The sequence below is a fragment of the Salvelinus fontinalis genome, chromosome 12, assembly GCF_029448725.1.
Source record: "Salvelinus fontinalis isolate EN_2023a chromosome 12, ASM2944872v1, whole genome shotgun sequence".
NCBI lineage: Eukaryota > Metazoa > Chordata > Actinopteri > Salmoniformes > Salmonidae > Salvelinus > Salvelinus fontinalis.
In genome coordinates this window covers 60,125,069-60,151,890 of record NC_074676.1, presented here as the reverse complement: position 1 = coordinate 60,151,890, position 26,822 = coordinate 60,125,069, and the positions used below count along the sequence as shown (strand labels likewise).

General features: G+C 43.9%; 1 protein-coding gene across 2 annotated transcripts in view; it reads right to left on the bottom strand.

Annotated features, from left to right (window-relative positions):
- Positions 1 to 26,822, bottom strand: part of LOC129867662 (cyclin-dependent kinase-like 5) — a 177,435-nt gene that overhangs the window by 65,537 nt on the left and 85,076 nt on the right. Inside the window, exons 9-12 of one of the 2 annotated variants that reach the window (XM_055941238.1) lie at positions 25,556 to 25,745; positions 24,071 to 24,151; positions 8,148 to 8,314; positions 2,038 to 3,079 (exon numbers count right to left, since the gene is read on the bottom strand). In XM_055941238.1, the coding sequence (XP_055797213.1) occupies positions 2,038 to 3,079; positions 8,148 to 8,314; positions 24,071 to 24,151; positions 25,556 to 25,745 (1,480 nt within the window). The remainder of the gene's footprint in view (positions 1 to 2,037; positions 3,080 to 8,147; positions 8,315 to 24,070; positions 24,152 to 25,555; positions 25,746 to 26,822) is intronic. The other variant, XM_055941239.1, reaches the window with a different exon arrangement.

Sequence of the window (26,822 nt, the reverse complement as noted above, 5' to 3'; positions counted from 1 at the left end):
AGGGGTCTGGTAGTGTGTTGTGGCAGGGTGAGGGTTAGGGGTCTGGTAGTGTGTTGTGGCAGGGTAAGGGTTAGGGGTCTGGTAGTGTGTTGTGGGAGGGTGAGGGTTAGGGGTCTGGTAGTGTGTTGTGGCAGGGTAAGGGTTAGGGGTCTGGTAGTGTGTTGTGGGAGGGTGAGGGTTAGGGGTCTGGTAGTGTGTTGTGGCAGGGTAAGGGTTAGGGGTCTGGTAGTGTGTTGTGGCAGGGTGAGGGTTAGGGGTCTGGTAGTGTGTTGTGGCAGGGTAAGGGTTAGGGGTCTGGTAGTGTGTTGTGGCAGGGTAAGGGTTAGGGGTCTGGTAGTGTGTTGTGGCAGGGTGAGGGTTAGGGGTGTGGCAGGGTAAGGGTTAGGGGTCTGGTAGTGTGTTGTGGCAGGGTGAGGGTTAGGGGTCTGGTAGTGTGTTGTGGCAGGGTGAGGGTTAGGGGTCTGGTAGTGTGTTGTGGGAGGGTGAGGGTTAGGGGTCTGGTAGTGTGTTGTGGGAGGGTGAGGGTTAGGGGTCTGGTAGTGTGTTGTGGCAGGGTAAGGGTTAGGGGTCTGGTAGTGTGTTGTGGCAGGGTGAGGGTTAGGGGTGTGGCAGGGTAAGGGTTAGGGGTCTGGTAGTGTGTTGTGGCAGGGTGAGGGTTAGGGGTGTGGCAGGGTAAGGGTTAGGGGTCTGGTAGTGTGTTGTGGCAGGGTGAGGGTTAGGGGTCTGGTAGTGTGTTGTGGCAGGGTGAGGGTTAGGGGTCTGGTAGTGTGTTGTGGGAGGATGAGGGTTAGGGTTAGGGGTCTGGTAGTGTGTTGTGGGAGGGTAAGGGTTAGGGGTCTGGTAGTGTGTTGTGGCAGGGTGAGGGTAAGGGTTAGGGGTCTGGTGGTGTGTTGTGGCAGGGTAAGGGTTAGGGGTCTGGTAGTGTGTTGTGGCAGGGTGAGGGTTAGGGGTCTGGTAGTGTGTTGTGGCAGGGTAAGGGTTAGGGGTCTGGTAGTGTGTTGTGGCAGGGTGAGGGTTAGGGGTCTGGTAGTGTGTTGTGGCAGGGTGAGGGTTAGGGGTCTGGTAGTGTGTTGTGGGAGGGTGAGGGTTAGGGGTCTGGTAGTGTGTTGTGGGAGGGTGAGGGTTAGGGGTCTGGTAGTGTGTTGTGGCAGGGTGAGGGTTAGGGGTCTGGTAGTGTGTTGTGGGAGGGTGAGGGTTAGGGGTCTGGTAGTGTGTTGTGGGAGGGTGAGGGTTAGGGGTCTGGTAGTGTGTTGTGGGAGGGTTAGGGGTCTGGTAGTGTGTTGTGGCAGGGTGAGGGTTAGGGGTCTGGTAGTGTGTTGTGGCAGGGTAAGGGTTAGGGGTCTGGTAGTGTGTTGTGGCAGGGTGAGGGTTAGGGGTCTGGTAGTGTGTTGTGGCAGGGTGAGGGTTAGGGGTCTGGTAGTGTGTTGTGGCAGGGTGAGGGTTAGGGGTCTGGTAGTGTGTTGTGGCAGGGTGAGGGTTAGGGGTCTGGTAGTGTGTTGTGGCAGGGTAAGGGTTAGGGGTCTGGTAGTGTGTTGTGGCAGGGTGAGGGTTAGGGGTCTGGTAGTGTGTTGTGGCAGGGTGAGGGTTAGGGGTCTGGTAGTGTGTTGTGGGAGGGTGAGGGTTAGGGGTCTGGTAGTGTGTTGTGGGAGGGTGAGGGTTAGGGGTCTGGTAGTGTTGTGGCAGGGTGAGGGTTAGGGGTCTGGTAGTGTGTTGTGGCAGGGTGAGGGTTAGGGGTCTGGTAGTGTGTTGTGGCAGGGTGAGGGTTAGGGGTCTGGTAGTGTGTGTGGCTGTTTGGTATTGGACTGACCCTGGTGATGGCGTCCTCCCTGCTGGACCCCCCCAGTGTGTTATGGCAGGATAAGGGTTAGGTGACTGTTATAGTTAGTGTTGCGTGTAGCTAGGTGTTGAGTATTGGACTGACCCTGGTGATGGCGTCCTCCCTGCTGGACCCCCCCCCAGTGTGTTATGGCAGGGTAAGGGTTAGGTGACTGTTATAGTTAGTGTTGCGTGTAGCTAGGTGTTGAGTATTGGACTGACCCTGGTGATGTCCTCTGTAGAAGATCCACCAGAGTGCCTGGGCAGGGTGCGGTGCTGCAGCTGGGGGGAGAGGAGCTGGAGGCTGGAGGCTCTGGTGGACATCCCCTGTCCCACCGCCAGCCCCCCCTCACTGGCCCCCCCGTGGGTCCTCTGACGCTCCCGCCGCACGTACATGGAGTGGCGGTGAGGTCTATGCTGGGAGGAGAAGGGGGATGTGTAGCCCAGGCCGTAGGAGAAGGCCTCATGAGTGGCGGACAGGGAGTGACCATGGCTTCCACCTCCTCCTCCCGGGTCTCCTCCCTCAGGGGACTTGGCCTCCTCAGAGCTCTTGTGTCGTGAGGAGGTGCGTCGGGAGGAGGAGTCTAGCGTATTGCTCTCTCTCTCCGAGCGCCGGCTAGCAGGACTGTGACGATGATGACCGGTCGCCGGGCTGCCAGGAGCGTTGAGGTCCAGACAGGAAGTAGGGAAGTAGCGTGATGGAGGTTCGTCACCATGGATACGTGGGTCGCTAAGGTTCCCTACTGACTTGGCGTCGTTGAGGGCCCCGTGGCTCTTAGACAGGTTTATATAGGAGCCTCCTGCTAACCCTAACCCTCCTGCAGACTTAGAGGACCCATGCTCCCCCATGTAGCTGTGGCGGTCTCGGTCTCTGGCTCTATGTTTGTCTCCAGACATCAAGGTGCTGGTCTTTCCCTCTACGAAGCTATGGCGGTTCTGCTGAGAGCGGCTGTTGGACTTGAGGTACTTGGCTCCCGGCCCATCTGAGGCCTTGGCTCCGGAGGTGAAGTCAAAGTCTTTGTTCTTGGTCTCTTTGGGGCTGAGGAGGTGGGGCAGGTTGTTGTTGGCTAGGTCCTTGGAGCAGGAGGCTGAGCGATTCAGAAGCTGGGGGGGCGGGGCGTAGGTCTTGGGGTGGAGGGTGGGGCTCAGGCTGTTGCCATTCAGGAAGCTGTCGTTGCTAGGGTGGAGGTCTTCGTGACGGGGCAGGCTGGAACAGTCTCTACTAGCTGAGCGGTGGTGGTCCGAACCTTTAACACCATGACTCCTGACCAGGAGAGAAAGAGAGAGAGGGTTTTCATATTCATATTTGTTTCCTTCTATTCAGCTAGATATGACAAATCATTGATGTTCCCAACATACTGAGAATGGCAGAGTAGTGAATGTTCCCAACATACTGAGAATGACAGAGTAGTGAATGTTCCCAACATAGTGAGAATGGCAGAGTAGTGAATGTTCCCAACATAGTGAGAATGGCAGAGTAGTGAATGTTCCCAACATAGTGAGAATGGCAGAGTAGTGAATGTTCCCAACATAGTGAGAATGGCAGAGTAGTGAATGTTCCCAACATAGTGAGAATGGCAGATTAGTAAATGTTCCCAACATATTGAAAATGGCAGAGTAGTGAATGTTCCCAACATAGTGAGAATGGCAGAGTAGTGAATGTTCCCAACATAGTGAGAATGGCAGAGTAGTGAATGTTCCCAACATAGTGAGAATGGCAGAGTAGTGAAAGTTCCCAACATAGTGAGAATGACAGAGTAGTGAATGTTCCCAACATAGTGAGAATGGCAGATTAGTAAATGTTCCCAACATAGTGAGAATGGCAGAGTAGTGAATGTTCCCAACATAGTGAGAATGGCAGATTAGTAAATGTTCCCAACATATTGAAAATGGCAGAGTAGTGAATTTTCCCAACATAGTGAGAATGGCAGAGTAGTGAATGTTCCAAACATAGTGAGAATGGCAGAGTAGTGAATGTTCCCAACATAGTGAAAATGGCAGAGTAGTGAAAGTTCCCAACATAGTGAGAATGACAGAGTAGTGAATGTTCCCAACATAGTGAGAATGGCAGATTAGTGAATGTTCCCAACATAGTGAGAATGGCAGAGTAGTGAATGTTCCCAACATAGTGAGAATGGCAGAGTAGTGAATGTTCCCAACATAGTGAGAATGGCAGAGTAGTGAATGTTCCCAACATAGTGAGAATGGCAGAGTAGTGAATGTTCCCAACATAGTGAGAATGGCAGAGTAGTGTATGTTCCCAACATAGTGAGAATGGCAGAGTAGGGAATGTTCCCAACATAGTGAGAATGGCAGAGTAGTGAATGTTCCCAACATAGTGAGAATGGCAGATTAGTGAATGTTCCCAACATACTGAGAATGGCAGAGTAGTGAATGTTCCCAACATATTGAAAATGGCAGAGTAGTGAATGTTCCCAACATAGTGAGAATGGCAGAGTAGTGAATGTTCCCAACATAGTGAGAATGGCAGAGTAGTGAATGTTCCCAACATAGTGAGAATGGCAGAGCAGTGAATGTTCCCAACATAGTGAGAATGCCAGAGTAGTGAATGTTCCCAACATAGCGAGAATGGCAGAGTAGTGAATGTTCCCAACATAGTGAGAATGGCAGATTAGTAAATGTTCCCAACATATTCAAAATGGCAGAGTAGTGAATGTTCCCAACATAGTGAGAATGGCAGAGTAGTGAATGTTCCAAACATAGTGAGAATGGCAGAGTAGTGAATGTTCCCAACATAGTGAAAATGGCAGAGTAGTGAAAGTTCCCAACATAGTGAGAATGACAGAGTAGTGAATGTTCCCAACATAGTGAGAATGGCAGATTAGTGAATGTTCCCAACATAGTGAGAATGGCAGAGTAGTGAATGTTCCCAACATAGTGAGAATGGCAGAGTAGTGAATGTTCCCAACATAGTGAGAATGGCAGAGTAGTGAATGTTCCCAACATAGTGAGAATGGCAGAGTAGTGAATGTTCCCAACATAGTGAGAATGGCAGAGTAGTGAATGTTCCCAACATAGTGAGAATGGCAGAGTAGTGTATGTTCCCAACATAGTGAGAATGGCAGAGTAGGGAATGTTCCCAACATAGTGAGAATGGCAGAGTAGTGAATGTTCCCAACATAGTGAGAATGGCAGATTAGTGAATGTTCCCAACATACTGAGAATGGCAGAGTAGTGAATGTTCCCAACATATTGAAAATGGCAGAGTAGTGAATGTTCCCAACATAGTGAGAATGGCAGAGTAGTGAATGTTCCCAACATAGTGAGAATGGCAGAGTAGTGAATGTTCCCAACATAGTGAGAATGGCAGAGCAGTGAATGTTCCCAACATAGTGAGAATGCCAGAGTAGTGAATGTTCCCAACATAGCGAGAATGGCAGAGTAGTGAATGTTCCCAACATAGTGAGAATGGCAGATTAGTAAATGTTCCCAACATATTCAAAATGGCAGAGTAGTGAATGTTCCCAACATAGTGGGAATGGCAGAGTAGTGAATGTTCCCAACATAGTGAGAATGGCAGAGTAGTGAATGTTCCCAACATAGTGAGAATGGCAGAGTAGTGAAAGTTCCCAACATAGTGAGAATGACAGAGTATTGAATGTTCCCAACATAGTGAGTATGGCAGATTAGTAAATGTTCCCAACATATTGAGAATGGCAGAGCAGTGAATGTTCCCAACATAGTGAGAATGCCAGAGTAGTGAATGTTCCCAACATAGCGAGAATGGCAGAGTAGTGAAAGTTCCCAACATAGTGAGAATGACAGAGTAGTGAATGTTCCCAACATAGTGAGAATGGCAGATTAGTAAATGTTCCCAACATATTGAAAATGGCAGAGTAGTGAATGTTCCCAACATAGTGAGAATGGCAGAGTAGTAAATGTTCCCAACATAGTGAGAATGACAGAGTAGTGAATGTTCCCAACATAGTGAGAATGGCAAATTAGTAAATGTTCCCAACATATTGAGAATGGCAGAGCAGTGAATGTTCCCAACATAGTGAGAATGGCAGAGTAGTGAATGTTCCCAACATATTGAAAATGGCAGAGTAGTGAATGTTCCCAACATAGTGAGAATGGCAGAGTAGTGAATGTTCCCAACATATTGAAAATGGCAGAGTAGTGAATGTTCCCAACATAGTGAGAATGGCAGAGTAGTGAATGTTCCCAACATAGTGAGAATGGCAGAGTAGTGAATGTTCCCAACATAGTGAGAATGGCAGAGCAGTGAATGTTCCCAACATAGTGAGAATGGCAGAGTAGTGAATGTTCCCAACATAGTGAGAATGGCAGAGTAGTGAATGTTCCCAACATAGTGAGAATGGCAGAGTAGTGAATGTTCCCAACATAGTGAGAATGGCAGAGTAGTGTATGTTCCCAACATAGTGAGAATGGCAGAGTAGGGAATGTTCCCAACATAGTGAGAATGGTAGAGTAGTGAATGTTCCCAACATAGTGAGAACGGCAGAGTAGTGAAAGTTCCCAACATAGTGAGAATGACAGAGTATTGAATGTTCCCAACATAGTGAGAATGGCAGATTAGTAAATGTTCCCAACATATTGAGAATGGCAGAGCAGTGAATGTTCCCAACATAGTGAGAATGCCAGAGTAGTGAATGTTCCCAACATAGCGAGAATGGCAGAGTAGTGAAAGTTCCCAACATAGTGAGAATGACAGAGTAGTGAATGTTCCCAACATAGTGAGAATGGCAGATTAGTAAATGTTCCCAACATATTGAAAATGGCAGAGTAGTGAATGTTCCCAACATAGTGAGAATGGCAGAGTAGTAAATGTTCCCAACATAGTGAGAATGACAGAGTAGTGAATGTTCCCAACATAGTGAGAATGGCAGATTAGTAAATGTTCCCAACATATTGAGAATGGCAGAGCAGTGAATGTTCCCAACATAGCGAGAATGGAAGAGTAGTGAAAGTTCCCAACATAGTGAGAATGACAGAGTAGTGAATGTTCCCAACATAGTGAGAATGGCAGATTAGTAAATGTTCCCAACATATTGAAAATGGCAGAGTAGTGAATGTTCCCAACATAGTGAGAATGGCAGAGTAGTAAATGTTCCCAACATAGTGAGAATGACAGAGTAGTGAATGTTCCCAACATAGTGAGAATGGCAGATTAGTAAATGTTCCCAACATATTGAGAATGGCAGAGCAGTGAATGTTCCCAACATAGTGAGAATGGCAGAGTAGTGAATGTTCCCAACATAGCGAGAATGGCAGAGTAGGGAATGTTCCCAACATAGCGAAAATGGCAGAGTAGTGAATGTTCCCAACATATTGAGAACGGCAGAGTAGTGAATGTTCCCAACATATTGAGAACGGCAGATTAGTGAATGTTCCCAACATAGTGAGAATGCCAGAGTAGTGAATGTTCCCAACATAGCGAGAATGGCAGAGTAGTGAATGTTCCCAACATAGTGAGAATAGCAGATTAGTAAATGTTCCCAACATATTGAAAATGGCAGAGTAGTGAATGTTCCCAACATATTGAAAATGGCAGAGTAGTGAATGTTCCCAACATAGTGAGAATGGCAGAGTAGTGAATGTTCCCAACATAGTGAGAATGGCAGATTAGTAAATGTTCCCAACATATTGAGAATGGTAGAGCAGTGAATGTTCCCAACATAGTGAGAATGCCAGAGTAGTGAATGTTCCCAACATAGTGAGAATGGCAGAGTAGGGAATGTTCCCAACATAGTGAGCATGGCAGAGTAGTGAATGTTCCCAACATAGTGAGAATGGCAGAGTAGTGAATGTTCCCAACATATTGAGAATGGCAGAGTAGTGAATGTTCCCAACATAGTGAGAATGGCAGAGTAGTGAATGTTCCCAACATAGTGAGAATGGCAGAGTAGTGAATGTTCCCAACATAGTGAGAATGGCAGAGTAGTGAATGTTCCCAACATAGTGAGAATGGCAGAGTAGTGAATGTTCCCAACATAGTGAGAATGGCAGAGTAGTGTATGTTCCCAACATAGTGAGAATGGCAGAGTAGTGAATGTTCCCAACATAGTGAGAATGGCAGAGTAGTGAATGTTCCCAACATAGTGAGAATGGCAGAGTAGTGAATGTTCCCAACATAGTGAGAACGGCAGAGTACTGAATGTTCCCAACATAGTGAGAATGGCAGAGTAGTGAATGTTCCCAACATAGTGAGCATGGCAGAGTAGTGAATGTTCCCAACATAGTGAGAACGGCAGATTAGTAAATGTTCCCAACATAGTGAGAATGGCAGAGTATTACACACTATACTGTTCCTGTTCCAGCTCAATGCCTGGTGTAATACTGTTGGCTACCTGGTGGGGGCGCTGTTGTCCGTGTGATGAGGCTTCCTCTTAGAGGAGCGGACTGGTGTGGGTGTAGGAGGTCCAGGTCGCTCCACCAGTCGCGGTGTCTGGAAGGCATGGTGATTCAAACTCTGCTCCGTTAGAAACCGCTCTGTAGGACTCAACAACAGCAGCTTCTGCGCACACACACACACACCCACACACAGTGTCAACATGTCTTCAACAAGCTCCCCTCCCAGTCCTCACTAGTATGCAGTGTGAGTCATCACGATAATCATCATACTGGAATAGACCAGCTTCACACTATATTAATATTCAGGGAAATGAAAAGCTCCAACTTCATTGGTTTTAATTGAGCTGGCTATGTGAGTCACTAAGGAGAGATGTTTGGCCCAAAAAGCTGGTGTTTTTCTCCCTGTCCACCTGATGAAAGTGAAGGATCTCCAGTCTCAGAGGAGAGGTTAGAGTTAGGCCCTATAGAGAAGAGCCCCGACAACACCACTATGGCTTAGGAGCAGTTAGGAGTGACCTGTGATGTCACTATTACATGTGATGTCACTAAATACAGTATATCCACACTTATTTGGATAGTGAAGATAAATGTATTGATTTGGCTCTATACTCCAGCATTTTGTCTATGAGATCAAATGTTTCATAAAAGATAATTTGCTGATGGCTGATTAGTAATACATTGTTTGTTTAAGTAGTCAGGGGTAGGGTTAGGGTAGGATGCAGTAGTCAGGGGTAGGATGCAGTAGTCAGTGGTAGGATGCAGTAGTCAGTGGTAGGATGCAGTAGTCAGGGGGTAGGATGCAGTAGTCAGGGGGTAGGATGCAGTAGTCAGGGGTTGGTAGGATGCAGTAGTCAGGGGTAGGATGCAGTAGTCAGGGGTAGGATGCAGTAGTCAGTGGTTGGTAGGATGCAGTAGTCAGGGGTAGGATGCAGTAGTCAGTGGTAGGATGCAGTAGTCAGTGGTAGGATGCAGTAGTCAGTGGTTGGTAGGATGCAGTAGTTAGGGGTTGGTAGGATGCAGTAGTTAGGGGTAGGATGCAGTAGTCAGGGGTTGGTAGGATGCAGTAGTCAGGGGTTGGTAGGATGCAGTAGTCAGGGGTTGGTAGGATGCAGTAGTCAGGGGTAGGATGCAGTAGTCAGGGGTTGGTAGGATGCAGTAGTCAGGGGTAGGATGCAGTAGTCAGGGGTAGGATGCAGTAGTTAGGGGTAGGATGCAGTAGTCAGGGGTAGGATGCAGTAGTCAGGAGTAGGATGCAGTAGTCAGGGGTAGGATGCAGTAGTCAGTGGTAGGATGCAGTAGTCAGGGGTAGGATGCAGTAGTCAGGGGTAGGATGCAGTAGTCAGTGGTAGGATGCAGTAGTCAGTGGTAGGATGCAGTAGTCAGTAGTCAGTAGGATGCAGTAGTTAGGGGTAGGATGCAGTAGTCAGTGGTTGGTAGGATGCAGTAGTCAGGGGTAGGATGCAGTAGTCAGTGGTTGGTAGGATGCAGTAGTCAGGGGTAGGATGCAGTAGTCAGGGGTAGGATGCAGTAGTCAGTGGTAGGATGCAGTAGTCAGGGGTAGGATGCAGTAGTCAGGGGTAGGATGCAGTAGTCAGGAGTAGGATGCAGTAGTCAGGGGTAGGATGCAGTAGTCAGGGGTAGGATGCAGTAGTCAGGGGTAGGATGCAGTAGTCAGTGGTTGGTAGGATGCAGTAGTTAGGGGTAGGATGCAGTAGTCAGGGGTTGGTAGGATGCAGTAGTCAGGGGTAGGATGCAGTAGTCAGTGGTAGGACGCAGTAGTCAGTAGGATGCAGTAGTCAGTGGTTGGTAGGATGCAGTAGTTAGGGGTAGGATGCAGTAGTCAGGATGCAGTAGTCAGGGGTAGGATGCAGTAGTCAGTGGTTGGTAGGATGCAGTAGTCAGGGGTAGGATGCAGTAGTCAGGGGTAGGATGCAGTAGTCAGGGGTAGGATGCAGTAGTCAGGGGTAGGATGCAGTAGTCAGGGGTAGGATGCAGTAGTCAGGGGTAGGATGCAGTAGTCAGTGGTAGGATGCAGTAGTCAGTGGTAGGATGCAGTAGTCAGTGGTAGGATGCAGTAGTTAGGGGTAGGATGCAGTAGTTAGGGGTTGGTAGGATGCAGTAGTTAGGGGTAGGATGCAGTAGTCAGTGGTTGGTAGGATGCAGTAGTCAGTGGTAGGATGCAGTAGTTAGTGGTTGGTAGGATGCAGTAGTTAGGGGTAGGATGCAGTAGTCAGTGGTTGGTAGGATGCAGTAGTCAGGGGTAGGATGCAGTAGTCAGGGGTAGGATGCAGTAGTTAGGGGTAGGATGCAGTAGTCAGTGGTTGGTAGGATGCAGTAGTCAGTGGTTGGTAGGATGCAGTAGTCAGGAGTATGATGCAGTAGTTAAGGGTAGGATGCAGTAGTCAGGGATAGGATGCAGTAGTCAGGGGTAGGATGCAGTAGTCAGTGGTTGGTAGGATGCAGTAGTCAGTGGTAGGATGCAGTAGTCAGTGGTTGGTAGGATGCAGTAGTCAGGAGTAGGATGCAGTAGTTAGGGGTAGGATGCAGTAGTCAGGGGTAGGATGCAGTAGTCAGGGGTAGGATGCAGTAGTCAGTGGTTGGTAGGATGCAGTAGTCAGTGGTAGGATGCAGTAGTCAGTGGTTGGTAGGATGCAGTAGTCAGGAGTAGGATGCAGTAGTTAGGGGTAGGATGCAGTAGTCAGTGGTTGGTAGGATGCAGTAGTCAGGAGTAGGATGCAGTAGTCAGTGGTTGGTAGGATGCAGTAGTCAGGGGTAGGATGCAGTAGTCAGGGGTAGGATGCAGTAGTTAGGGGTAGGATGCAGTAGTCAGTGGTTGGTAGGATGCAGTAGTCAGGGGTAGGATGCAGTAGTCAGGGGTAGGATGCAGTAGTCAGGAGTAGGATGCAGTAGTCAGGAGTAGGATGCAGTAGTCAGGGGTAGGATGCAGTAGTCAGTGGTTGGTAGGATGCAGTAGTCAGGAGTAGGATGCAGTAGTTAGGGGTAGGATGCAGTAGTTAGGGGTAGGATGCAGTAGTCAGGGGTAGGATGCAGTAGTCAGGGGTAGGATGCAGTAGTCAGGGGTAGGATGCAGTAGTCAGTGGTTGGATGCAGTAGTCAGTGGTTGGTAGGATGCAGTAGTTAGGGGTAGGATGCAGTAGTCAGTGGTTGGTAGGATGCAGTAGTTAGGGGTAGGATGCAGTAGTTAGGGGTAGGATGCAGTAGTCAGTGGTTGGTAGGATGCAGTAGTCAGGGGTAGGATGCAGTAGTCAGGGGTAGGATGCAGTAGTCAGGGGTAGGATGCAGTAGTCAGGGGTAGGATGCAGTAGTCAGGGGTAGGATGCAGTAGTCAGGAGTAGGATGCAGTAGTTAGGGGTAGGATGCAGTAGTTAGGGGTAGGATGCAGTAGTCAGTGGTTGGTAGGATGCAGTAGTCAGTGGTAGGATGCAGTAGTCAGTGGTAGGATGCAGTAGTTAGGGGTAGGATGCAGTAGTTAGGGGTAGGATGCAGTAGTCAGTGGTAGGATGCAGTAGTCAGGGGTTGGTAGGATGCAGTAGTTAGGGGTAGGATGCAGTAGTCAGTGGTAGGATGCAGTAGTCAGGGGTTGGATGCAGTAGTCAGGGGTAGGATGCAGTAGTCAGGAGTAGGATGCAGTAGTCAGGAGTAGGATGCAGTAGTCAGGGGTAGGATGCAGTAGTCAGGGGTAGGATGCAGTAGTCAGGAGTAGGATGCAGTAGTCAGGAGTAGGATGCAGTAGTCAGGTTTAGGATGCAGTAGTCAGTGGTAGGATGCAGTAGTCAGGAGTAGGATGCAGTAGTCAGGAGTAGGATGCAGTAGTCAGGGGTAGGATGCAGTAGTCAGGGGTAGGATGCAGTAGTCAGGGGTAGGATGCAGTAGTCAGGGGTAGGATGCAGTAGTCAGGGGTTGGATGCAGTAGTCAGGAGTAGGATGCAGTAGTTAGGGGTAGGATGCAGTAGTCAGTAGTCAGTAGGATGCAGTAGTCAGTGGTAGGATGCAGTAGTTAGGGGTAGGATGCAGTAGTCAGGAGTAGGATGCAGTAGTCAGGAGTAGGATGCAGTAGTCAGTGGTAGGATGCAGTAGTCAGTGGTAGGATGCAGTAGTCAGGGGTAGGATGCAGTAGTCAGGGGTAGGATGCAGTAGTCAGGGGTAGGATGCAGTAGTTAGGAGTAGGATGCAGTAGTCAGGGGTAGGATGCAGTAGTCAGTGGTTGGTAGGATGCAGTAGTCAGTGGTAGGATGCAGTAGTCAGTGGTTGGTAGGATGCAGTAGTCAGGAGTAGGATGCAGTAGTCAGGGGTAGGATGCAGTAGTCAGTGGTTGGTAGGATGCAGTAGTCAGGAGTAGGATGCAGTAGTCAGGAGTAGGATGCAGTAGTCAGGGGTAGGATGCAGTAGTCAGGGGTAGGATGCAGTAGTCAGTGGTTGGTAGGATGCAGTAGTCAGTGGTAGGATGCAGTAGTTAGGGGTAGGATGCAGTAGTCAGGGGTAGAATGCAGTAGTCAGTGGTAGGATGCAGTAGTCAGGAGTAGGATGCAGTAGTCAGTGGTAGGATGCAGTAGTCAGGGGTAGGATGCAGTAGTCAGTGGTAGGATGCAGTAGTCAGGGGTAGGATGCAGTAGTCAGTGGTAGGATGCAGTAGTCAGGGGTAGGATGCAGTAGTCAGTGGTTGGTAGGATGCAGTAGTCAGGGGTAGGATGCAGTAGTCAGTGGTTGGTAGGATGCAGTAGTTAGGGGTAGGATGCAGTAGTCAGTGGTTGGTAGGATGCAGTAGTCAGGAGTAGGATGCAGTAGTCAGTGGTTGGTAGGATGCAGTAGTCAGTGGTAGGATGCAGTAGTCAGTGGTAGGATGCAGTAGTCAGGGGTAGGATGCAGTAGTCAGGGGTAGGATGCAGTAGTCAGTGGTTGGTAGGATGCAGTAGTCAGGGGTAGGATGCAGTAGTTAGGGGTAGGATGGAGTAGTCAGTGGTAGGATGCAGTAGTCAGGGGTAGGATGCAGTAGTCAGGGGTAGGATGCAGTAGTCAGTGGTAGGATGCAGTAGTCAGGGGTAGGATGCAGTAGTCAGGGGTAGGATGCAGTAGTCAGGGGTAGGATGCAGTAGTCAGGGGTAGGATGCAGTAGTCAGGGGTAGGATGCAGTAGTCAGTGGTTGGTAGGATGCAGTAGTCAGGGGTAGGATGCAGTAGTCAGGGGTAGGATGGAGTAGTCAGTGGTAGGATGCAGTAGTCAGGGGTAGGATGCAGTAGTCAGGGGTAGGATGCAGTAGTCAGTGGTAGGATGCAGTAGTCAGGGGTAGGATGCAGTAGTCAGGGGTAGGATGCAGTAGTCAGGGGTAGGATGCAGTAGTCAGTGGTTGGTAGGATGCAGTAGTCAGTGGTAGGATGCAGTAGTCAGGGGTAGGATGCAGTAGTCAGGAGTAGGATGCAGTAGTTAGTGGTTGGTAGGATGCAGTAGTCAGTGGTAGGATGCAGTAGTCAGTGGTAGGATGCAGTAGTCAGTGGTAGGATGCAGTAGTCAGGAGTAGGATGCAGTAGTCAGTGGGTAGGATGCAGTAGTCAGGGGTAGGATGCAGTAGTCAGTGGTAGGATGCAGTAGTCAGGGGTAGGATGCAGTAGTCAGGGGTAGGATGCAGTAGTCAGTGGTAGGATGCAGTAGTCAGTGGTAGGATGCAGTAGTTAGGGGTGAGATAGTGTGCTGAATGTTCTCAGTAAGTCATCGCCTACAAGAACAGCAGCAACAGCACTGTGCTGCCCACTGCGATCACAGTCTGTTTCCAGCTACAGATCAGTCTGTTTCCAGCTACAGATCAGTCTGTTTCCAGCTACAGATCAGTCTGTTTCCAGCTACAGATCAGTCTGTTTCCAGCTACAGATCAGTCTGTTTCCAGCTACAGATCAGTCTGTTTCCAGCTACAGATCAGTCTGTTTCCAGCTACAGATCAGTCTGTTTCCAGCTACAGATCAGTCTGTTTCCAGCTACAGATCAGTCTGTTTCCAGCTACAGATCAGTCTGTTTCCAGCTACAGCTCAGTCTGTTTCCAGCTACAGATCAGTCTGTTTCCAGCTACAGATCACAGTCTGTTTCCAGCTACAGTTCACAGTCTGTACACTACAGATACATTACACTACAGATACATTACACTACACTACAGATACATTACACTACAGATACATTACACTACAGATACATTACACTACAGATACATTACACTACAGATACATTACACTACACTACAGATACATTACACTACAGATACATTACACTACAGATACATTACACTACAGATACATTACACTACAGATACATTACATTACATTACAGATACATTACATTACAGATACATTACATTACATTACAGATACATTACATTACAGATACATTACATTACATTACAGATACATTACATTACAGATACATTACACTACAGATACATTACATTACATTACAGATACATTACATTACAGATACATTACACTACAGATACATTACGGATACTTTATATTACATTATCGACACATTAAAGTTATATTACAGATACATTACATGACATATACATTACATCGCAAATACCTTACATTACATATACCTTACATTATATATACAATACATTACAGGTATATTACAGATACATAACATTACATTACAGGTATATTACAGATACAATACATTATAGGTATATTACTGATATATAACATTACATATACAATACATTACAGGTATATTACTGATATATAACATTACATACACAATACATTACAGGTATATTACATTACATACAGAATACATTACATACACAATACATTACAGATGCAATACATTACAGGTATATTACATTACATACACAATACATTACATATACAATACATTACAGGTATATTACATTACATACACAATACATTACAGATGCAATACATTACAGGTATATTACATTACATACACAATACATTACAGATACAATACACTAGGTATATTACAGATACATAACATTATACTACAGATACATTACACTACAGTCATATTACACATTACATTGCAAATACCTTACATTACATATAACTTACATTATATATACAATACATTACAGGTATATTACAGATACATAACATTACATTACAGTTATATTACAGATACAATACATTATAGGTATATTACTGATATATAACATTACATATACAATACATTACAGGTATATTACAGAAACATTACATTACATACACAATACATTACAGGTATATTACATTACATACACAATACATTACATATACAATACATTACAGGTATATTACATTACATACACAATACATTACAGATACATAACACTACAGATACATTACACTACAGATATATTACATTACAGGTATATTACATTACATACACAATACATTACAGGTATATTACATTACATACACAATACATTACATATACAATACATTACAGGTATATTACATTACATACACAATACATTACAGATACAATACATTACAGGTATATTACATTACATACACAATACATTACATATACAATACATTACAGGTATATTACATTACATACACAATACATTACAGATACAATACATTACAGGTATATTACATTACATACACAATACATTACATATACAATACATTACAGGTATATTACATTACATACACAATACATTACATACACAATACATTACAGGTATATTACATTACATACACAATACATTACAGATACAATACATTACAGGTATATTACAGATACATAACACTACAGATACATTACACTACAGATACATTACACTACAGTCACATTACATTACAGATACATTACAGATACATTACACTACAGATACATTACGGATACTATATATTAAATTGTAGACACATTACAGTTATATTACAGATACAATACATTACAGTTATATTACAGATACAATACATTACAGTTATATTACAGATACAATACATTACAGGTATATTACAGATACAATACATTACAGGTATATTACAGATATATAACATTACATATACAATACATTACAGATCCATTGCATTATATTACAGATATATTACATTAGAGTTACAATACATTACAGATACCTTACATTACATATACATTAGATACCTTACATTATAGGTATATTACAGATACATTACAGATAAACTACATTGCATTACAGACACATTCAAGACAGATACATTACAGATAAACTACATTACATTACAGATACATTACATTACATTACACTACAGATACATTACACTACAGATACATTACAGATACATTACAGATAAACTACATTACAGAGACATTACACTACACTACAGATACATTACACTACAGATACATTACACTACAGATACATTACACTACAGATACATTACACTACAGATACATTACACTACAGATACATTACAGATACATTACATTACAGATACACTACATTACATTACAGAGACATTACATATACATTAGATATACATTACATTACAGATACATTACATTACAGATACACTACATTACATTACATATACATTACATTACATTACAGATACACTACATTACATTACAGAGACATTACATTACATTAGATATACATTACATTACATTACAGATACATTACATTACAGATACATCACAGATAACCTACATTACATTACATTACAAATACACTACATTACATTACAGAGACATTACATTACAGATACATTACATTACATTACAGATACACTACATTACATATACATTAGATATACATTACATTATATATACACATTATATACACAATCAATTATATTACATATACATTATATATACATTATATTACATTACATATACATTAGATATACATTATATTACATATACATTACAGATACACAACATTACATATACATGACATTACAGATATATTACATTATATATACATTATATTACATACACATCCCATTATATTACATATACATTATATATACACACTACATATACATTATATTACATATACATTAGATATACATTATATTACATTACATATACATTACAGATACACTACATTACATATACATGACATTACAGATATATTACATTATATATACATTATATTACATACACATTCCATTATATTACATATACACATTACATATACATTATATTACATATACATTATATATACACATTACATCACATGACATATACATTATATTACATATACATTACATCACATGACATATACATTATATTACATATACATTATATTACATGACATATACATTATATTACATATATATTACATTACATAACATATACATTATATATATACCTATATACCACCTTCTTCCACTGCAAACCAACCATTCCAGTGTTTTTTTTACTTGCTATATTGTATTTACTTCACCACCATGGCCTTTTTTATATTTTTATTTATTAATATATTTTATTTGCCTTCACCTCCCTTATCTCACCTCACTTGCTCACATTGTATATAGACTTATTTTTCACTGTATTATTGACTGTATGTTTGTTCTACTCCATGTGTAACTATGTGTTGTTGTATGTGTCGAACTGCTGTGCTTTATCTTGGCCAGGTCACAGTTGTAAATGAGAACGTGTTCTCAACTAGCCTACCTGGTTAAATAAAGGTGAAAAAAAAAATGTTTTATATATATATATACATTACATATACATTACAGATACACTACATTACATATACATGACATTACAGATATATTACATTATATTACATACACATTCCATTATATTACATATACATTATAGATAAACATTACATCACATTACATATACATTATATTACATATTCATTGCATTATAGATACATAACAGATGCATGATATTACAGATGCATTACATTACAAATACATTATATAGACACATTATATTACATTAGAGATACATTACCTCACATTAAAGATACCTAAAAGAAATGGTTATCTAGTCTTGGCGCCGATAGAGGGCAGCCGTGCTGCTAGCCCCTATGCAACTTTGCAGTCTTTAGTTTATGTGTTATTTCTTACATTATTAGGCCAGAAAACGTTTTGATTAGTACATACAGCAGGGAAGAACTTTTGGATATCAGAGCAACTCACCAGCATTACGACCAGGAATACGACTTTCCCAAATAGGATCCTTTGTTCGTACCCCCCAGGGCAATTGAACTGAATCCAGAGGTTGACCCGAAACATCACCAGTGGAGAAAAGGTACTCAGAGTGGACTTCTAGTCCGACTCAGGAGGCGTGCACACAACCCCTATTACCAGCCTGTTCAAGCTCTCTTTCGTATCGTCCGAGATCCCTAAAGATTGGAAAGCTGCCGCGGTCATCCCCCTCTTCAAAGGGGGTGACACTAGACCCAGACTACACTGCTCAAAAAAATAAAGGGAACACTTAAACAACACAATGTAACTCCAAGTCAATCACACTTCTGTGAAATCAAACTGTCCACTTAGGAAGCAACACTGATTGACAATAAATTTCACATGCTGTTGTGCAAATGGAATAGACAAAAGGTGGAAATTATAGGCAATTAGCAAGACACCCCCCAAAACAGGAGTGATTCTGCAGGTGGTGACCACAGACCACTTCTCAGTTCCTATGCTTCCTGGCTGATGTTTTGGTCACTTTTGAATGCTGGTGGTGCTTTCACTCTAGTGGTAGCATGAGACGGAGTCTACAACCCACACAAGTGGCTCAGGTAGTGCAGTTCATCCAGGATGGCACATCAATGCGAACTGTGGCAAAAAGGTTTGCTGTGTCTGTCAGCGTAGTGTCCAGAGCATGGAGGCGCTACCAGGAGACAGGCCAGTACATCAGGAGACGTGGAGGAGGCCGTAGGAGGGCAACAACCCAGCAGCAGGACCGCTACCTCCGCCTTTGTGCAAGGAGGTGCACTGCCAGCGCCCTGCAAAATGACCTCCAGCAGGCCACAAATGTGCATGATACGTGACCAACAACATTTGATTTGGTGGTGGCAGCATCATGGGATGTATTTCAGAGGCAGTGACTGGTACGCTAGTCAGGATCAAGGGAAAGATGAACAGAGTAAAGTACAGAGAGGTTCACCTTCCAACAGGACAACGACCCTTAGTACACAGCCAAGACAATGCAATAGTGGCAGATACCTGGCATTACATTACATTACAGATACCTGGCATTACATTACATTACAGATACCTGGCATTACATTACAGATACCTGGCATTACATTACATTACAGATACCTGGCATTACATTACATTACAGATACCTGGCATTACATTACATTACAGATACCTGGCATTACATTACAGATACCTGGCATTACATTACAGATACCTGGCATTACATTAAAGATACCTGGCATTACATTACATTACAGATACCTGGCATTACATTACATTACAGATACCTGGCATTACATTACAGAGACATTACATTACAGACACCTGGAATTACATTACAGATACCTGGCATTACATTACAGATACCTGGCATTACATTACAGATACATGACATTACATTACAGATACCTGGCATTACATTACAGAGACATTACATTACAGATACCTGACATTACAGATACATGACATTACATTACAGATACCTGGCATTACATTACAGATACCTGGCATTACATTACATTACAGATACCTGGCATTACATTACAGATACCTGGCATTACATTACAGATACCTGGCATTACATTACATTACAGATACCTGGCATTACATTACAGATACCTGGCATTACATTACAGATACCTGGCATTACATTACAGAGACATTACATTACATTACAGAGACATTACATTACATTACAGATACCTGGCATTACATTACATTACAGATACCTGGCATTACATTACAGAGACATTACATTACAGATACCTGGCATTACATTACAGATACCTGGCATTACATTACAGATACCTGGCATTACATTACATTACAGATACCTGGCATTACATTACAGATACCTGGCATTACATTACATTACAGATACCTGGCATTACATTACATTACAGATACCTGGCATTACATTACAGATACATTACATTACAGACACCTGGAATTACATTACAGATACCTGACATTACAGATACATGACATTACATTACAGATACCTGACATTACAGACACATTACATTACAGAGACATTACATTACAGATACCTGGCATTACATTAAAGATACATTACATTACATTACAGATACCTGACATTACATTACAGAGACATTACATTACAGATACCTGGCATTACATTACAGAGACATTACATTACAGATACCTGACATTACATTACAGATACCTGACATTACATTACATTACAGATACCTGGCATTACATTACAGATACATTACATTACAGATACCTGGCATTACATTAAAGATACATTACATTACAGAGACATTACATTACAGATACCTGACATTACATTACAGATACCTGACATTACAGATACCTGGCATTACATTACAGATACCTGGCATTACATTACAGAGACATTACATTACAGATACCTGGCATTACATTACAGAGACATTACATTACAGAGACATTACATTACAGATACCTGGCATTACATTACAGATACCTGGCATTACATTACAGATACCTGGCATTACATTACAGATACCTGGCATTACATTACAGATACATTACATTACATTACAGATACCTGGCATTACATTACAGATACCTGGCATTACATTACAGATACATTACATTACATTACAGATACATTACATTACAGATACCTGGCATTACATTACAGATACCTGGCATTACATTACAGATACCTGGCATTACATTACAGATACCTGGCATTACATTACAGATACCTGGCATTACATTACAGAGACATTACATTACAGATACCTGGCATTACATTACAGATACATTACATTACATTACAGATACCTGGCATTACATTACAGAGACATTACATTACAGAGACATTACATTACAGATACCTGGCATTACATTACAGAGACATTACATTACATTACAGAGACATTATATTACAGATACATTACATTACAGATACCTGACATTACATTACAGATACCTGGCATTACATTACAGATACCTGGCATTACATTACAGATACCTGGCATTACATTACAGATACATGACATTACATTACAGAGACATTACATTACATTACAGATACCTGGCATTACATTACAGATACCTGACATTACATTACAGAGACATTACATTACAGATACCTGGCATTACATTACAGATACATTACATTACATTACAGAGACATTACATTACAGATACCTGGCATTACATTACAGATACATGACATTACATTACAGAGACATTACATTACATTACAGATACCTGGCATTACATTACAGATACCTGGCATTACATTACAGATACCTGACATTACATTACAGAGACATTACATTACAGAGACATTACATTACATTACAGATACCTGACATTACATTACAGAGACATTACATTACAGATACCTGGCATTACATTAAAGATACATTACATTACAGATACCTGACATTACATTACAGATACATTACATTACAGATACCTGACATTACATTACAGATACCTGGCATTACATTACAGAGACATTACATTACAGATACCTGGCATTACATTACAGAGACATTACATTACAGATACCTGGCATTACACTACAGATACATTACATTACATTACAGATACATTACACTACAGATACATTACATTACATTACAGATACATTACATTACAGATACATTACACTACAGATACATTACACTACAGATACATTACATTACATTACAGATACATTACATTACATTACAGATACATTACATTACAGATACATTACACTACAGATACATTACATTACATTACAGATACATTACACTACAGATACATTACACTACAGATACATTACATTACATTACAGATACATTACACTACAGATACATTACATTACAGATACATTACATTACAGATACATTACACTACAGATACATTTCACTACAGATACATTACATTACAGATACATTACACTACACTACAGATACATTACACTACAGATACATTACACTACAGATACCTGACATTACATTACAGAGACATTATATTACATTAAAGATACCTGACATTACATTACATAGACATTATACTACAGATACATTACACTACAGATACATTACATTACATTACAGATACATTACATTACAGATACATTACACTACAGATACATTACACTACAGATACATTACATTACATTACAGATACATTACATTACAGATACATTACACTACAGATACATTACACTACAGATACATTACATTACATTACAGATACATTACATTACAGATACATTACACTACAGATACATTACACTACAGATACATTACATTACAGATACATTACATTACATTACATTACAGATACATTACACTACAGATACACTACACTACAGATACATTACAGATACATTACAGATACATTACACTACAGATACACTACACTACATTACAGATACATTACAGATACATTACACTACAGATACATTACATTACATTACACTACAGATACATTACATTACACTACAGATACATTACACTACAGATACATTACACTACAGATACATTACATTACAGATACATTACATTACATTACACTACAGATACATTACACTACAGATACATTACATTACAGATACATTACATTACAGATACATTACACTACAGATACCTGACATTACATTACAGAGACATTATATTACATTAAAGATACCTGACATTACATTACATAGACATTACATTACATTACAGAGACATTACATTACATTAAAGATACATTACACTACAGATACATTACACTACAGAGACATTACATTACAGATACATTACACTACAGATACATTACATTACATTACAGATACATTACATTACAGATACATTACATTACACTACAGATACATTACACTACAGATACATTACATTACAGATACCTGGCATTACATTACATTACTGATACATTACATTACATTACAGATACATTACATTACATTACAGATACATTACATTACAGATACATTACACTACTGATACATTACATTACATTACAGATACATTACACTACAGATACATTACATTACAGATACATTACATTACATTACAGATACATTACATTACAGATACATTACATTACAGATACATTACACTACAGATACATTACATTACATTACATTACATTACAGATACATTACATTACAGATACATTACATTACAGATACATTACACTACAGATACATTACATTACAGAGACATTACACTACAGATACATTACACTACAGATACATTACACTACAGATACATTACACTACAGATACATTACATTACAGATACATTACATTACAGATACATTACACTACAGATACATTACATTACAGATACATTACATTACAGATACATTACATTACATTACAGATACATGACATTACATTACAGATACATTACATTACATTACAGAGACATTACATTACATTACAGATACATTACATTACAGATACCTGGCATTACATTACATTACAGATACATTACATTACATTACAGATACATTACATTACATTACAGATACATTACATTACAGATACCTGGCATTACATTACATTACAGATACATTACATTACATTACAGATACATTACATTACAGAGACATTACATTACATTACATTACAGAGACATTACATTACTGATACATTACACTACAGATACATTACATTACATTACAGATATATTACACTACAGATACATTACACTACAGATACATTACACTACATTACAGATACATTACAATAGAGGCATGTGTTTTAATGGAATGGAGAGTCATACCCTACTTTCAGTGTGAATCAGTACAACCCTAAACCTAACCCCAGTAGCATCCCTGACCTCTGACCTTACCTTCATTAGGTCCAGCAGGGCTCCACTGATGAACCCCAGGTACTTTCTCTCCAGGGTGGTGGGGTGGTTCACTGCTGGGAACTGAAATGCACACATAGCATGGTTTGGGTTTCATGCCTCTACCACCATCAGCAGCCAGTTAGCCAGTCAGCCAGCCAGCCAGTCAGCCAGCCAGCCCGTCAACCAGCCAGTCAGCCAGCCAGCCAGTCAGCCAGCCAGCCCGTCAACCAGCCAGTCAGCCAGCCAGCCCGTCAACCAGCCAGTCAGCCAGTCAGCCAGCCAGCCCGTCAACCAGCCAGTCAGCCAGCCAGCCCGTCAACCAGCCAGTCAGCCAGCCAGCCCGTCAACCAGCCAGTCAGCCAGTCAGCCAGCCAGCCCGTCAACCAGCCAGTCAGCCAGTCAGCCAGCCAGCCCGTCAACCAGCCAGTCAGCCAGCCAGCCCGTCAACCAGCCAGTCAGCCAGCCAGCCCGTCAACCAGCCAGTCAGCCAGCCAGCCCGTCAACCAGCCAGTTAGCCAGTCAGCCAGCCAGCCCGTCAACCAGCCAGTCATCCAGCCAGCCAGCCAGCCCGTCAGCCAGTCAGCCAGTCAGCCAGCCAGCCCGTCAACCAGCCAGTCAGCCAGTCAGCCAGCCAGCCCGTCAACCAGCCAGTCAGCCAGTCAGCCAGCCAGGCGGTCAACCAGCCAGTCAGCCAGTCAGCCAGCCAGGCGGTCAACCAGCCAGTCAGCCAGTCAACCAGCCAGCCCGTCAACCAGCCAGTCAACCAGCCAGCCCATCAACCAGCCAGCCAGTCAACCAGCCAGCCCGTCAACCAGCCAGTCAACCAGCCAGCCCGTCAACCAGCCAGCCGGTCAGCCAGCCAGCCCGTCAACCAGCCAGCCGGTCAGCCAGCCAGCCCGTCAACCAGCCAGTCAGCCAGTCAGCCAGCCAGGCGGTCAACCAGCCAGTCAGCCAGTCAGCCAGCCAGGCGGTCAACCAGCCAGTCAGCCAGTCAACCAGCCAGCCCGTCAACCAGCCAGTCAACCAGCCAGCCCATCAACCAGCCAGCCAGTCAACCAGCCAGCCCGTCAACCAGCCAGTCAACCAGCCAGCCCGTCAACCAGCCAGCCGGTCAGCCAGCCAGCCCATCAACCAGCCAGTCAGGAAGCTAGTCAACCAGCGAGTCAGTCAGTCTTCCCGTCAACCAGCCTGTCAGCCAGCCAACCAGCAAGTCAGTAATGATCTGAACCTCTCCTCAAGGCAGAATGGAGACAAATGATGTGTCACTGTGATCCAATCAGTCATGCCACAGCTAGCAAGAGAGAGGGAGAGGAAGGGATAAGAGATGGAGAGAGAGGGAATACTGAAATAAGACCAGAGATAGAGAGATGGAGTTGGAGCGAACAGGAAGCAGAGAAGAGTAAGAGGGCGTGTGAGGGGGAGTGAGGGGGAAAGAGGTGGACAGATAGAGTACTAAGAGCAGAGACAGTTTCCAGCCTGTCCTACCCGCAGCCCGTGGAATCGAGGGTTATTGTAGAAGAGTTTCATCTGTTCAGTAGGCAGTGGTCCCAGGACCTTCTGGATGGTGAAGAGCTGATCTATCTCACTCTCTCCTGGGAACAATGGCTGGCCATCACTCAGCTCCCCCAGGATACAGCCTACTGACCACATGTCAACTGACTTACCATACGGAGCACTGGGGGAAGAGGGGAGACGGGGGAGAGAGAGGGGAGACGGGAGAGAGAGGGGGAGACGGGGGAGAGAGAGGGGAGACGGGGGGAGAGAGAGGGGGAGACAGGGAGAGAGGGGAGAGAGAGGGGAGAGAGAGGGGAGAGGGGGGAGAGAGGGGAGACGGGGGAGAGAGAGGGGAGAGAGGGGAGTAAGAGGGGAGAGAGAGGGGAGAGGGGAGACGGGGGAGAGGGAGGGGAGAGGGGAGAGGGGAGAGAGAGGGGGAGACGGGGGGAGAGAGAGGGGAGACGGGGGAGAGAGAGGGGAGACAGGAGAGAGAGGGGAGAGAGAGGGGAGAGAGAGGGGAGAGGGGGGAGAGAGGGGAGACGGGGGAGAGAGAGGGGAGAGAGGGGAGAAAGAGGGGAGAGAGAGGGGAGACGGGGGAGACGGGGGAGAGAGAGGGGAGACGGGAGAGAGAGGGGAGAGAGAGGGGAGAGGGGGGAGAGAGAGGGGAGACGGGGGAGAGAGAGGGGAGACGGGGGAGTGAGAGGAGAGAGAGAGGGGAGAGAGAGGGAGAGAGAGGGGAGACGGGCGAGAGAGAGGGAGAGGGAGAGAGAGGGGAGACGGGGAGAGAGAGGAGAGAGAGAGGGGAGAGAGAGGGGAGACGGGGGAGAGAGAGGAGAGAGAGAGGGGAGAGAGAGGGGAGAGAGAGGGGAGACGGGGGGAGAGGAGGGGAGACGGGGGGAGTGAGAGGAGAGAGAGAGGGAGAGAGAGGGAGAGAGAGGGGAGACGGGCGAGAGAGAGGGGAGAGAGAGGGGGAGACGGGGAGAGAGAGGGAGAGAGCGAGGGGAGAGAGAGAGGGGAGAGAGAGGGGGAGACGGGCGAGAGAGAGGGAGAGAGAGGGGAGAGACGGAGGAGAGAGAGAGGGGGAGACGGGGAGAGAGAGGGGAGAGACGGGGAGAGAGAGGGGAGACGGGGAGAGAGAGGAGAGAGAGAGGGGAGAGAGAGGGGGAGAGATTGGGGAGACGGGCAAGAGAGAGGGGGGGAGGAGGACGGGGAGAGGAGGGGAGACGGGGGAGAGAGAGGGGAGAGAGAGGGGACGGAG